Genomic DNA, 16,001 nt, shown 5'->3' with positions numbered 1-16,001 from the left:
AAATTCAATATGATAATATAATAGGCTTTATCTTTCCTGTTATTGTCCCTTTCTAAATTACCACATGATAAATTCATTTATTTTTATCCATAAAGTGGAGAATTAGAATGAGGTTAAAAATTTCTTAAATTGAAAATATCCTATAAAGATACTAAATATCTCTTTCACCTATTATGATTGATTTTAGATTAATTTTAAAAATTCAACACAGGGTTTGTTAGCATTAAAATAATATACCAAACTTAATAACCAAAGTAATCAACACCCAGTTGCATCCTGACGGCAAATTCATTCAACAATAATGCTGGCTACCAAAATCTGCAATATGTAACATCTACCTCTGTCAAGCATGATGATGCTGGATCGAGGGAAATGATGAAAAATGGCTCATAATACCAGAAAATATATGACAGCAGAACCCAACATTCCTTCCAGGTTCCGACTTCATTGTCCAATACTCACCACCTCAATCGGCTGTTTGGTTCAAGGGAATCAGAATGTACCTTGTAATCGTGTTTGAGTACTTTAATTTTTGGATTCGGGTGTGAAAATCCAACACGGATTATTGCATCTCTGTTGCCAAATGCCATCCTTGTTTGGGGCAAAGTGCCAGATTCCGAGTTCGTGGGGAAATTGCACCAAATTCACTGCCAAAAAAAAAAAAACCCTTATCTACAGTGGGTTTCGGACAATCTGAGCCTTATATTTTATTAAGAAATGACGAACCGACCAAACCAAATATAATGAAATGATTTGATTTGATAGCACATGGGTTAGGACTTAGGCGTAGTGAAAATAAGACACTTTAACTTTTTCATTTTTTGTCTTGTTGCTATCTATAATACAAGTAAAATGGCAAACTCACACTGTTAAAGTCAATGAAATACAAAAATAAATTAGAGAAAGTGATACGACATTTCGTACCCTCTATTCGAATAGATTATGTCTCACCTATATGTACCCATAATTTTTAACAAGTGATGACCAAAGTTAAACCTAATAGTATCTGCTACTAGTCTGATGTGAGTTAAACTACCGTCCATGGTGCCCATCTCAGTGTGGAATGCAATCATTCCACAAATTCCGTTTCAAAATTGTATTTGAAATCCACAGATTCTGGGAATCCCATTTTCTCATGTTTTCGCAGTTATTCAGCATCCCCTACCATGTCTCAAAACGTTCCTTGTTCAACAATGACATTAAACGTGTTTCGAAAGAAAAACATGAAATCACCGAATCAAGAGAAATCCGTACAAATAATATTATACTGTTGGACAGAATTAATTAATTTTTATTGAGGAATTAAAAGATAAAAATAATAATAATAATATATTTTTTTAAAAAAAATATGTAATATATACAAGATTTTAAAAATTTTGAAAACGCGGTAATTACACAATGCTCCGCCCAGTAAGTCGAAGAAAAGGACGCAACCACAGCCACATGGTCAGCAGCAGAAATTTTTTCAATATTTTCAACCATTGTTCCCCAGATATGACACTCTAGGTCAGCAGGGAATGGCATTGTGCAAGGCTGGAGTTTTACGGTATAAGCTTCAACTAATTATTGCCATAGACTATATGATTCAACATAAATTTTATTAGAAAGTTTCATTTGATTTGGATATTCGTTATTTACTTTTAAACTTTTAAAAAATATATCATTATAGCAAATTTGACTTAAAGCTTGATATTTCTAAAATGTGTTATTAAAAATATATTTAATAAAATATTTTATATGATTTTTTATAGTATTTTTATAAATTTGACTGCATTTTATAATTTTTTAACAGTGTTATAAATAAGATGTAATCTATTAAACACGTGAGTATTTGACTTATTAGATGATGTATAATCTCTTATTTAAAAAACAAAGTTTCAATCTTTTCTTTTCCCAATTATAAACAAAAAATGTAATTTATTAAAAATTATCTACATTAGTGAAAATTACATTATATATTTTTATATTATTATTATTAAATATGAAAATAAGTGCAATTAAAAGTGAAACTAATTCACCGGCTCACTTTTTATTGTTTAATTGCTTGACTTTGGCTATTAGGTTCAATTTCAAAATATAAAGCAAACTTGTATCCATTCCCTTTCCTCTTTCTCTTTATATTGATTTGGTTCCCACCTAGCACACAGGCAAGCACAAGCTTTTAAAGTTATTGCCTGTAGAGAGAGCTTTCGAAAAATGTCTGCATTGTTGTTCAAAGAGTAAATGCAAAAATAAATGCATTCTTCGGAATTGAATTAAAGATTTGCAGTTCCTTCCTCCGAGGTACATTCAATTCCTCGCAATTGCATTTGATAAAAGGAAAAAAAAGCACTGAATATTGATTAACTTCCAACTCCCACAACTCCCTGCAAATGTTTCATTGCATTTTCTATTAACCCAGAAGGATAAATCAAGGATGCGAACACATTTTTGTGGCAGCAAGGGAGGTGCAGAAGATTATCCACATGCGTGACCTCGGAGGCAATGCTCTTTTCCTTATCACCAATGTCGGTGCATTTTGGGCATGAAAAATTGTAATGGTCAAAACCAAATTAGCAGAGGCCTCGAATGAAAAATAAAAATGTAAAAAGGTTGGACATCCGAAGGGCTCTTTTCACCAAAAATGGTAGCAAGCACGTCAACGCGCAAGGAAATGCAAGAAACATCACTTCCAAAAACGGCAAAAGCATGTGGAGGAAGGAACAAAGGACACCAAAGAATGAAGTAAATCTCTCAAACAAGAGTTCCGAATGTCCCCTCGTTTACACCAACCTCAAAAAACACTAATGTTGATGTCCGAAACGCCTCAATGAAAAGGTGTGCAGCATGCATGCTTTATGTCGCAGCAAAACTTGCTCACAAGTAAAAAAGAACAAACTTCACTACAACTCAACAGAGCTAGACATGTAAGTCTAGAGAAGGGACCCTGGGTCTTGGGAGACAACATAGTAAAAAACCCAGAACTTCATTCAGGTTCAAATTTATAACAAGCTATATACATTGAAGACATACTACAAGATTTTAACACAAAAAGGCTATTTTCAGTTGACAGGAGCTCAACAATGTTCATCAGTGGAAAAATCATGAAAAATCACCCGACCCGCTAACCCGTTAAGCTCCTCCTGCTTCATTTAGATCACCTCCCAAACTATTAACTATACTAAACACTACTGAGAGCAAAATAGAACAATATTTTTACAGAGCTTGGTGCTACCGGGAGCCTTAAAATGTCCCAGAGGCCTGCAGCCATTTTCAAACAATGAAACTCCGGTCCTATTTATCTCCGATCAAGCTCTATCCCAATTGCTTACACAGATCAAGCTCTGCTATATACTCTCTACCTTGCATCTCCAAATTTGGATGTTAGGGCTATCCTGAGCTGCTCCTGTGTGTAAAACCGGCTCCCCATCTTCACAGTGGCTTGCTGGATCATCAGGTCATTGACCACCGACACACTAGCGTGATGCACATCCAGGTCTAACTCCTTCAAGGCAGCCATTAACCTTGCTGCTGGATGGTTCTTTTTATTGCATTGGATTCGAATCATTGCGTCCCATCCAATGATCTTCACATCAATTTCCAATTCTACCAATTTATTGCCAAGGTGGTTCGACATCTTGAGATCTTGATCAGGTGCTGGTGGCGCAGAACGAGAATCTTTACTTGACAATTCTTTCTTCATCGCCTCTAGTTCTTTCTGCAACTCCTCTTTCTCCGAATCTGCATTCTGTAGCTTCGTCCTAAGCTCGTTAATATATGAAATTGCGTCACCGAGGAGTGACGCTTTATCCATCTTCGATACATTAGGAACCACAGCTCGCAGAGCATAAAACCTCTGGTTAAGCTTCTCTCTTCTTTGACGCTCTGCTTCAACATGATTCAAAGGCTCTTCTCTTCCATTAGCCGGTTTTCTTCCTCGTTTCCGCGGCCTCTTCTCAGGTTCCACAACTCTGCTACTATCAGCTTCCTTAACAACAGAAGCTTCAAGATCAGAGTGATCAGAATCCCCAGCACCACCACTTGATTTCACCACACCAGATGAAGGCAAAATTACACCAGAAGTAAACGAAAGCATCCCCTCTTCATTACTCCCTCTCGAAGTAGGCGACCTCTTCTTCTTATTCTCCTCCACCCCAATCTGAGAATTCCCAGAAAACAAATTCCCATTCCCACTCCTCTTACTCTCACCAAAATTCAATATCTCCCCGGATTCTGGCTTCAATAAATGAGAAGAAGAATTACCGTTCCTCACACTGCTACTCCCATCAAAACCATAATCGGAGAAATTCAAGCAGAAACTGTGCTGCTGCTGATGATTCTGCTGCTGCTGATGATTTCCAACATGAATCGAACTCGGATTCTCCGTTAAACTACTGGAACTCGGATTGTCACAGAACTGAATTGACTTCTGAATCTGCTGATTCTGATGGCTAGTATTATTGTTGTTGCTGTTGTTATTACTTTCCTTAAGTTCGATTCCGTTATTGGGATCGTTAATCCAAAGCGAAGACGGATCATTTTCGCCTTGATCAGCAGTATTATTACTCATAGACCAAGAACCAGCTTCAATTCCATTATTGAAATTAAACAAAACCCGAACCTTATTCATCAGATCCGAGCTTTGCGTGATAAGTTCCGTTGACCCCAATTCAACCACCCCATTAGCCGACGGTATACAAACCATGGTTTGCAAACCGAAAACCTGCCCTTGCCTTGCTCGCTCGCATATCGAAGTGGCTAACCGGTCCGATCCAGCAACCCAAACAGGACTCGAATTGAAAAAGGCCTGCCCCGGAAGGCCGCCGCCGTTAACGAAAGACTGCGTCATGGAAACTAAAAAGAACCACTCCGTGTCGGTAACTTCTTCGTCGACGGCATCGTCGGTGGGGGAAGTGGAGCCTGAAATCAAAGAGTTGAGCTCCCTAAGCACTTTTTTACGGTGCTCTTGCTCCGCAGCTGTAGATGAAGAAGCTTTCAACTTCCCTTTCCCTTTATCTTCTTCACCTTTGTAATACCCATCGCCCCAGCCGAGTACGGCAGTGCCCGAGTAATCGTACGAGGACTGCCAAAAAATGGCGTAAGTCCAGTTCTCGCGGGCGCCTTCGATGAGGGCTTGCAGACGTTGCTGGAGAGTTTCTTGATTGAGCAGAGAAACCGAGGGCTGAGATTGGGCGAGCGATGACTTGGACGGGTCGGGTCCAGCGGCAGCTGCAGGTGCGGAAGTGGACCCAGAGGATTGCGGCGGTGGCCATAAAGCGGAAAGATCAGAACTCATAAAAGCTTCCATAACCGATGCGTTATCATCCGTCCAAAGATTTATCGCCGTCGCTAACCGGTAGTCCGTCATTCCATATGATTTCGCCAGATTTTGCCTTTTTTTCTTTTCTTTTTAAGGAATTTGTTTCTGTGGTTTGGAAGCAAAATGTGGAGAAGGTGGAAAGGTGGGAACAGGGGCGGGGGATTATTTGCAGCGCATTTGGGTTTGGTTTGGAATTTATTTGGAGTGAATTTGAGCTGATTTTTTTTTTTTTTAAGGATGGGTGGGGAAATAGAGGATTTAGAGAGTGGACAAAAAAAACGAGGGCGGTTTCTACGAAGGGGAGGGAGGAGCCGATTAAATCGGTAAAAAGCCGGCGTATGGAGCCGCTACTAGGGTTAAGCTAGCTCTATCGGCAGCTTTTAGGGTTAAGATAGAGCACGTGGCGGCTTTTTGTTTGCTGGGATAGTAACATGCTTGACAGGGGTTTGAGAAGCAGCAATTTTGTGGAGCTAGTGGACTCTGGCTACTGTGTGACTCAGATGAGAGAAATGAGATAAGGTCAAATTTGTCAAAATCTAAACTTTTTTTTTTTTTCTTGTTGGGACTGCCATACACACACTCAGTGGCATATAATTAATTTTATTTATGCCACATAATTCTTAATTTTTTAATAAAAATAATATTTTAAATTCTTTTCTTTATTTTACATGTTTATATATTATTTATAATTAATTTTAAAATATTTCATCGTATCTTATTATATAATATAATATTTGATAGTCGATACTTTAAAAAAAATTCGATATGTGATATTTATTTCGATTTAATAACTATGAGCTTAATGTTTTTTTATTTGACAAGTGAGTGCTTTCTATATTGTTCTAAATTTTGCTTCAAAATATTAATAATAAGTAATAAATTCTATTCTATTATATTCAAGTAAAAGTTAATAATATTTTTTAAAAAAATTTATCTTTTGATGCATTTAGATGTTATTTTTCAACTGATTGCAATATGCAAAAGAAGTAACCTAATAAAAGTGACAATTAAAAATAGTCTAAAATTATCGCACTCAATAATAGATGAATTTTTATTTATGAATTTTTGAGTATATCTAAGTGTATAGTTTTTTATTTATAAAATAATAATTAATCCATTTTTTTTAGATGAAAATTCATCTCCTTTAAAGAACCTAATTGACTTCTAACGAAGGTGATCTTCCATTATTTTAATGAGACGAAAGCTTTAGTTATGTTAATGGAAAATAAAGATGCAAATCCTATCAATAAAATCTCGTAACAAAAATTAAGGAATTGTTTGTATTGTAGCTTGATTTATGTACCAGAATAGATATATAATTAATAATTAAAATTATATATATATATGCATGAGCTAAGGAATTTACTTGTTTTTTGCGACTTTGTTGGCTATGATAATGGAAGTAAACAGTATATTCGCGATTTTTAATGGTTTTCCTGATTTGCTCGTTCGCAAGTAGATTAATTTTGGGAAGAAATTGTCAACCTATAATATAAAAAAAGTATTATGTATTTTAAAAAAATCATTTTGAACCGTCTCAAAATAGAAAGATGGATAACAAGAAAAGTAATCTTTTTTGGAAAAAAAAAAAGGAGTGGCTTTCTGCATTATTATTTTTTCCTCATCAGTTTTGATTTCTTTCCCTTTGTAAACACTCTTGGTATGCTTTTCAATATGTCCTTCTTCTATGTTTAACAATTTGTGAAGGAAAAGAATTTGAAGGCACGGCACCATTGTTTTCTTTTATTTTTTTAATATATGTATATATATATATTAGAGTTTTTTCATTATATTTGATTCAAAAATATTTCCACCAGAAAAAATGACATCAAACAAAATTAATCTGTATTCTTTTTTTTTTTCTTTTCAAATAAGATGTCAAAAGATTTGAGTCAAAAAACATTGAGAATTAACCCCTTCCGTTTGTCAAATATGGACCACCACCTGGTGTTCTCATTATGCTTGGAGAGATTTGTATTATAATTTTTTTAAAAAAATTAATATAAAATATATTAAAATCAAATTTTTTATTTTTGTTTTCAATTAAAAAAATGAAGAAAGTAATATTGAATGTACACTTGCCCTAAAAAGAATTCAAGTAATTGACTGATTACTGGTTTGAGTGGCGGCTTCTAATTGTCAAATATATGGTTCAATAGGTACAGAAATATTCTATCTGAGTGGGCTCTCAATTTGTACATTTTTATAACCAATAATTTATTCACAAGTTCCTTTTTTAAGGAAGTTTACGTGTATAATAAAAACATAAAATTACACCATTAAACAGGATAGTTTTACTATAATAATAATAATAATAATGTTAACCATATTTCTTTCATAGGGATTTATCCAAATAGCATCTTTTATTACAGCCTACAGGATAGGCCTTCCTATGAAGTAATGAGTTTTTTCGTTCCCATTGTAAGAAGAGAGGAAGTTTGGCTTATTAAATAAAAATATTTTAATTAAAAAAATTAAAATGTTTTATAATCAGTGGTCAAAGGACTCTTGTTGTTATTATTATTATTTACACATAAAGAAAGTTTAAATGAGGAAAAATGAATAAAATTTTAAAATTTTAACCGATATAAAAAAATGGATGATGAATTAATAATTGTTAGAGAAATCCCATAAAAATATGTAAATATATATTCTCAAAGACTAATATTGTCTATTCATAAAATAAGGCTTGCCTCTCTAGCCCTTTTCTTTTCTTAGTTCTTAATAACATGCAATTATATAAAATTATATTGATTATTAAAAAAAAAGAAGAAGATATTTTAACATTAGTTTAAAACTAGTGGCCATAATTTATTCTAGAAGACTAGAACATCAATCTCTTACTATACGCCCATTTTTTTTGTTTTTTACGAAAAAAAAATTTATATCTTATAATAATAGTTATATGTATTGTTATTGAATCATAAAATGTCACTTTATAAATATGAAAAGATAAAATAATTATAAATATATTTGTAAGAATTATTAATTTTTAAATTTATTTATTAACTGTGTAATATTTTATTTATTAATAATATACAAAATTCATATATCGACTATAGTCTATATATTAAATATATATACCCATATAAAAATTAGTAAATATAATTGTTTATTTGAAAAAAATTGTGGCGTGGTACGTTCTATTTGCCTAACATTTTAATTTTGGCTGACAAACAGTTATAAAATATGGACCAGAAAGAGCCGCCGATGTGGTCCAATCAAATTCCAAGGTCATCTTAAACATGCTAACAGTCCGTGATGAAATCAAATCCTCCTCCTACGCTTTGGCACCTGATAAAGTTCATCGCCTTTGGCTTCTTCCATGAAAGAGCAGCCGATGTCAAAAAACACGCCCAAAATATCGGCGGCACTTCCCCAATTAATCGCCACTAATCCACACCCATATTTTGACTTCAGTTAAAGAGTTTTTTTTGGTGATCTTTTTATTCTAAATTTGGATATTTACTACTTCGTGGCAAATTCATGATAAGGACAAACTTAAAGAAATAATGATAATAAAGCAAGGGACGCGTTGGAGTTTCGAGATGAAATCTTGGCCGTTGATTAACTCTCCCGTGTTCCTCCATTTAAAAAATAAATAAAATATTCTATTTCATTCCCCATCATCTCCATATTTTTTAATTAAAAAGCAAAAAAAAAAGATTAATTATCGAGGCACGTTTTGCTTGTTGCTTTGTGGGTGAAATTAGTTTTTTGTAATTAATAATTTATGTTGAGGGTCACGTTTGTAAATCACTGTCCCATGTGAAAATACCACCATCAATCTAATCATTGTTTTATTGCAAACTTTCGAACTATTATTGGCAATTACATCCAAAACCTACAAAACACTTCAACTAGTTTTCAATTAAGTCCCTCAAGTCCAATATGCATTATAGCCAAAATATAAATCCCATCAAAGAACAACGCTCTTTTGCTTATTAGTTTAATGGAAGTGAACACTTATCATTAATAGGTTACTCTTGGAATGATGATTATTTTGAACCATTTATGAATCAAACAATAATTTGTATAATTTTGAGTAAAATGAAATATCATTTATAATTTCTATAATTTTTTTTTCAAAAAACCAACACAATTAGGTTAGTCAAATTGTAAAATTAATCTTTTATAGAAGTTAAAAGTATGAAAATAATCGTTTTATCCATAGCTTGGAAATTAATAAAATATCAAAAAAATAGTATTTCTTCTTCTTTTTAAGTTTTAAAAGAGGAAAATGTATCTCAAATTCAGTCAGTCATTACCGCATTGGAATTAAGATTACAAGCAAATATAAGAAGATAACAGGCAAGTTTGTACAAATACAAAAAGAATGGGGGAAGAAACTAGAATAACATGTAAGCGAAGGGCCATTGGAAAATCAGTTCTGGTGAGTTCTGATGAAAAGTCAAAACCAATCATTCATGCCACTCTTAAGAATTCCAGAAATCATGAATTGACAAGACCATTGCATCTTCCCAGGGTTTAAGCACCTTTTTCATGCCTTCCATGGCTCCTCACTCTGCAGTATCTCAGACGCTCAAATTAGCACCATGACTTCCATCTCTTATTCCTTTTTTTTCCCTGCTAATCACCTTAATTTGACTGTTAACTGATCTAATGAGATTCTCTGTTACTTTATTTTTATTTTACATAAGTATTAGACTTGACGGTTTTAAAGAGTTGAATTTATTTTTTCTAATAAAACAATAAAAGTAAAATTAAAATCAAGATAAATATAGTTTTTCATTTTTCTTCATTGCGTATCCTGTTTTCTTTGATTAAGGTTAAGATTATCAAAATATTCAGTTAAATAAGTTGATATATTTTTGTTTGTCTTTAGTTATAAATAAATCAATCGCTAATATACATATGCATAGAAAAAATGATCTCGTTGAAGCCTATTACAAGAATATTGTCTTGACATGGTAATAAAATTTGTGATGACATTGTTTCTTTGTTTGGATGATGAGTACAATGAATAAAGTTGGATAATTATCAAAGTACTTGTCCCTAACGCTTTAGCTCAATTTAAAATACGAGAAACAAAAAAAGATAAATAATAATGCACTCAAGTGATGCCGATTTGCCAACTGATCCATCCCTTTCCGACCTCTCTCCATACCGCATTAGCCTTCTTCTTTCCCTTTCTTTTTTTTTTTTAAATAAATACTAAACATAAAATAAGCCAAAGAAAATGCCAAAAGGAAGTATTCGGAGTGAAAAATCAACCAATGCTTTTTTTTTTTATAGATTAAATTTTAGTGGAGTGCCTCAAAGATTTGGTTATTCATTTGATGCCCTTCTCATGGAATATTGTATTGGAGTTTTTCGTTTCTTAACTTCCAAAGTAAGATGGAGCCTACAAGTTGGTAAAGGTTTCATACCATCCAGCCACTTGCACAAACACACCCCCTCACATCCAAAAGAAAATTAACAATTCTTTTTTTGAGCCAAGTGAGAAAAAAAAGAAAGAAAGGCATACACACATTAAGACGAGGGAGGCAAAGCAAAATTGTGGAAGTGGATCCAAATCGTAGAGAGAAGAAAAGTAGGGTGAAAAATTATGTAGGAGGTCGAACATACTCTCTCCATTAGAAGAAATACTAATGATTACAGCTATGAAACATCAACCACTAAGTCTCTTGTCCGGACAATTTACTCATTTAGACCTCCAATTTTCCTACTTGTCTAATCATTCCCTTTTCTTTGCTTTTCTTCCCTAATGTTGTCTTTGGAAATGTGAGAAAAATGAGAAATTAGGATGCTCTAACTTTTAATTGTTTCTCACAAGGATCTTATTAATTGATATTTTTTATAATTATATTAAATATTAATAAAATATCAAATATAATATTTTTTAAATTCTTGATCTCTAGAGGGTCAGGCAGCCTTCGAAAGAAGTGTGGGCACCTAGCTAGCTAGACGGCCATCAATTCCAAGGAAAATGCAAATTGCGACCACTTTCTTCCAAGATTCAGTCTTCGCAAATTAATAATTCCCACGAGTTTCACATGCGAGATTACTGAATAATATAGTACTAAACAATAACTGTTACTCCTAAAAAAAAAAACATTCAGAATAGATTTAGTGGATTATAAGGTAATCAAATCATATAATATTTGCTTATCCTCGATTCATGACTCAACAAAACTTTTTTATTCAAAACTTCTTGTTATCTAACAAGCTTAAACACTTTGGTTTTTTTTTTTTCTTTAAGTTTTCACCGAAATCAAAATTGTAGAAAAACAGTCAAGTTGCATTAAAGAAAATGGTCCCTTTTTTTGGTTCCACTTAAAAATGATAGCTTACTATTTTCATGCTTTTGTAAAAATTAAAGTGCCGTAAGTAAAAAATCACATAAAATGAATGGATCCAACTCCTCTTCGTTACTTTTCAATTTATTATGTTTTAATATTTTTTGAAATTATAATCACTACTCTTAGTTATATTTTAATGTTTTTTGAAATTATAATCACAACTCGTAAATATAACTTTTACTATTCATGAATAGATTTTACATGTATAAATATTGATTAAAAATGTATTTTTTCGGACCAAAAAAAAAGTAACAGCGGAGATCTTGATCTAACTTTAGGATAAATTATGTAATTATAATTAGGTCGTCCTTTAAGTAGGTGTGATTAAACAAGATAATGACATTTCAATTATATAATATCATGGAAACAAAAGAAAAAGCGGATATCCTCTAGCATGATTTGTAATTATATTTGTAGTAGTTGATTGAGACAGCTAGTGGGCCGATTCAGCTAATGGATGGAAACATGAGATAATACAAAACCATGGGACCCTTGCTCTACTTCCTGTTTTTGAACAGGTAAAGAGAGAGAGAAATCTATTACAAAAAGTTGCCATATTTGCTGTGCGAACCATTTCTATTTTTGCATGGAGGCACTCATATTTTGACAGCCAATTTTTCCTAAACCTCTTACTTACCACACAAACTATTCTTCATTGAATTATATGTAGATTTTCAATCAAATCAAATCAAATAAAATTAAATGTTTTCAATGAGCAACCTTTGTAATATATGTACACAAAGTTGCTGGACAATAAGTTTTCTCTTGATTGATGTATAAGCTTATTAATTGTCATATTTTTCCTAAATAAGAAAAGCATGTCTCAAATTATTTAGTTAATTTTAATGCAACGATTTAAAATTATATTAGAATGACTAAAATAAAAATAAAATTTATTTATGAAAATCAATTATTGAACACTTTTGAGTTAGAAAAAGTATTACGTTTAATTATTTCCGATAAAGACAAATCACGTAAAAAGGTCACGATGGATTTATAATTAAATAGAATGATTAGTACTATTCTTATATCGAATAATTTAATTTCTAATTTCTAATTGATCTTAAAATTGGGCATTTTGACAATAAAGGAAAAAATGAAGGACCTAGGAGAAAAAGGGCTAATTTTTTTTTTTTTAAGCAAACACTAAGTAGTACAAGACTATTTTATATAATAAAAAACGAAGATAATAGGGTGGACGGTAACTGCACGTGATTCATACTGGGAAGAACCATGTCCACGCGTCCCGTATGACGTGTCAACAATTACCTTTTAAGCCGCCGTGTCTGTCATTTTGGTACTGTTACTGAGAGCTTCCTTCATCTTCTTCCACTTTGGCGGCACGCCCACGCGCCTACAAAAGTTTATTTTCAAAACGTGCTTTACTGTTTATTGTTTATTGTTTATTGGTTATTGGTTACTTTCCTACCTCCTTCCATTCGGACTACCCTTTTCCTTCCTTTATCCTCGGCCTTTTCTGGCCAAGAAAAAACAGCTTCATTTTTATTTTGCTTCTTTAATGAAATCCCCCAATTTTTTTAACCAGGAAAATATTAAAATAAGAAGCATTTATTGTTACACGCACAAAAAATATTAATTTTCTTAAAAATTAAGAAAAAAAACAAATATTCAAAAACGGAAAAAGTAATAACTTTTTACATTTGATTTATTTAAAAGTAAGTTAATATAGTATTTGCCTGATACAGTTGTCAGTGCCCTTTGATTACGTGTTTAATTTTTGTTAAAATTGATAAAATTTGACTTTATTTTAAAATAAAATTGTTCCAATGAAAATTTAAGTAAACAAGCACCAAAGATTACAATCAAACTTGAATCTACGTTGAATGGCAGGCGTTGGACGACGAAGTTGGTTGTCGCCATTACTAGATATCTTCCAGGGCGTTGGCGCTCCACAATAAAAAAATATCTGTTTTATTTCCGGCGCTGGGTTCAATTTCATGTGATTTGTTTCGAAAAGAAAATTTCCCACGTGCTTGTTGCGAAATTCTCATACAAAATTCCTAAATAGAATATAGTGCCCTCTCTTTTTTTTTTTTTTTTGTCTTTTTGGGGTCATGAGACAAGAAAGGTATCAATCCTTACTCTATCATCTCCTTCAAGCCACTTGCTGATTAATTTGTGTAATGTCACTATACAATAATGTAACGTAATTATATATGCACCCATATGGTGATGAATGTATGATACAATACTAGGGTGGTCCAATCTCCTGGAAGAGTATCGGAAGACAATTTTTTTCCGATGAAATATTCTATTGAAAAAAAATTCAATATACGGTTCCATCTTCTATGAGAATTTGGATTTTGATTTTATTGTCAAAATGTGAAAGACAAATTTTACTAGTATTTTGTAAAAGAGAAGTTTATATCATGATGGAAATGATGACTCCAAACAGGTAATTAAATAAAACCCAAGGTTTCTGTTTAACCTTACTCCATCTAACTATCACCAAAAGATAAATAAAATGAGGAAAAACAATGACATGATAACTTGTAGGAGCATGATTAAAGCACCTTTTTTTCCTCTTCTTTTTCTTTTCTATAAATAACTAATGATTTGATGCGCCTTGCGGTACAATAAATTTAGACAAGCTTTTACCCATTGTTCAATGACTTTCTTTATTTCTTTTTCTTGTTTTAGTTGTCCAATTTACATGTTAAGTTCGAATTTAAGAAGAAAAATATGATACGATTCCACAAAGATTATTGACGAAACTGATAACTTTTGCTATATATATATATATATATATATATATTTGAAATTGTAAATGTTTCAACTTTGAAGAATAGTTGAATATATACGTTGGCAAGAACTTTTTGACCCCTGTTAGTTGTTGAAAAAGGCAGAACCGAATCTGTTGACGAAAATACAAAATCAAAGAGATAATTAGGGGTCAAGAAATGGTCATGGCGAAAAGATGATCGTAGTTCATGCCACAAGTAGCACATGAATGACTTTCTTTGATACACGCCAATACCCCAAACCAAAAACAAGGAGACCGCTTTGTTGAAATAAAGTGAAGGGGCCAACGTGTGGGCAAACGGTATTCTAATGCAAAATCAATCATTCAATTCACAACAAAAAGATTAATTAAGCATTTATTTCATACCTTGTTGAAATATATATTTTTTTTAATTTGCCACCTTCTCAATCGAAGTTTTAAACCTAAATCGTTAACAACCCTAAACGCGTGAGCAATTGCCTAGACAGACACCTCGAAACAAAAAAAAAAAAAAACTATATAGGCTTCCAAACAAACAGTTTTTTGACTTCGAGAAAGACTGGAAAATTTGGAAAAGCAGAAGTAATCGTGAAAGCGAAGTATGTGAAGCAGCAGTGTTCATGTAGTTTATTATCTGGGAAAGACAAAACCCACGTGATTCACGCTGACACGTACACTTCTCTCGCACTTATCTCATTATCTTCATCTCTTCAAGAGCCAATGGTCATTGCGCGCTCCTGCTCAGGCACACGCTTCAAGCTTTTTTACTCATCAAGCTCCATTTCCCTTTTCCCAGCCATTGATAATGTACAACAATGGCTGATATGAGATAAATTTCGATTGAAAATAATGCGTGCATACATCTTTCCTGCCATGAGATATAGTTAATGGATTTGTTTTTTACACAAAAAACAAAGTATTAGGTTCGAACTTGAAATTTTTATTTTAACCCCATCTCATATCTTGAGTTAATCTTAAATGACAAAGTTAGTGAAAGGTTGTAATAAAGAGTTCCACTTCTATTTCTAACTCTTTTTGTTTTCTCCAATCTTTGTAGTTAACAATCTTGTTGTGGCTTCATACTTTAGAATCTGTTGAGACTTGATAGTATGGTTAGGACACCTGAATAGAGTTGTCGTTGTCTATTCAAAATGCTAACAGGTTGGTGGGCAAGGCGGGGAGTATAACATACTGTATATCTCCCGCCATGCTTACATAGTTATTAATATATATACTGCCTGTTTTCGAAAACTAAAAGAATTAGATTTTGCTAAGCTTATAGCTTTTTATCTGCTTATGTGCTGAATTTGTGCACTTATAACCAGGGGCGGAGCTAGCTGTTGGGGAGGTCAAAAATAAAAAAAATTAAAATTAAAATTTTTTAAAATTAATATATTGAATTTAATAAATGATCAAAAGATTCATAATAAACAATAATTTTATATAATATATAAATAAAAAATAAAAAAAACTTATAATAGTTATCTAAAAAAGTTGTGCTCGATGATGTTTTCTAAATTCAAATTCATCAATTATTGACTCTATATTAAAAAGACTAACAATATATTTCTCAATATAAATAATTAAATTATCTGCAAGAAACTCATCATCTATTTTCTTTCGAAATCTTATTTTC

General features: G+C 32.5%; 1 protein-coding gene across 1 annotated transcript; it reads right to left on the bottom strand.

The window, feature by feature from the left end:
- Positions 2,940 to 5,539, bottom strand: LOC18606039 (transcription factor MYC2). Its single transcript, XM_018117980.1, has one exon. The coding sequence runs from the start codon at positions 5,345 to 5,347 to the stop codon at positions 3,338 to 3,340; it is 2,010 nt and encodes a 669-aa protein (XP_017973469.1). The 5' UTR covers positions 5,348 to 5,539; the 3' UTR covers positions 2,940 to 3,337.

This window comes from Theobroma cacao, chromosome 3 (assembly GCF_000208745.1).
Source record: "Theobroma cacao cultivar B97-61/B2 chromosome 3, Criollo_cocoa_genome_V2, whole genome shotgun sequence".
In the NCBI taxonomy this organism is placed as follows: domain Eukaryota; kingdom Viridiplantae; phylum Streptophyta; class Magnoliopsida; order Malvales; family Malvaceae; genus Theobroma; species Theobroma cacao.
The sequence above is the reverse complement of the archived record's forward strand: the minus strand, read 5'-3'. Positions and strand labels throughout refer to the sequence as shown.

What these genes read in the sequence shown, in the direction of transcription:
- LOC18606039 (XM_018117980.1), bottom strand. Translation starts at nt 5,347, where the DNA reads ATGACGGACTACCGGTTAGCGACGGCGATAAATCTTTGGACGGATGAT.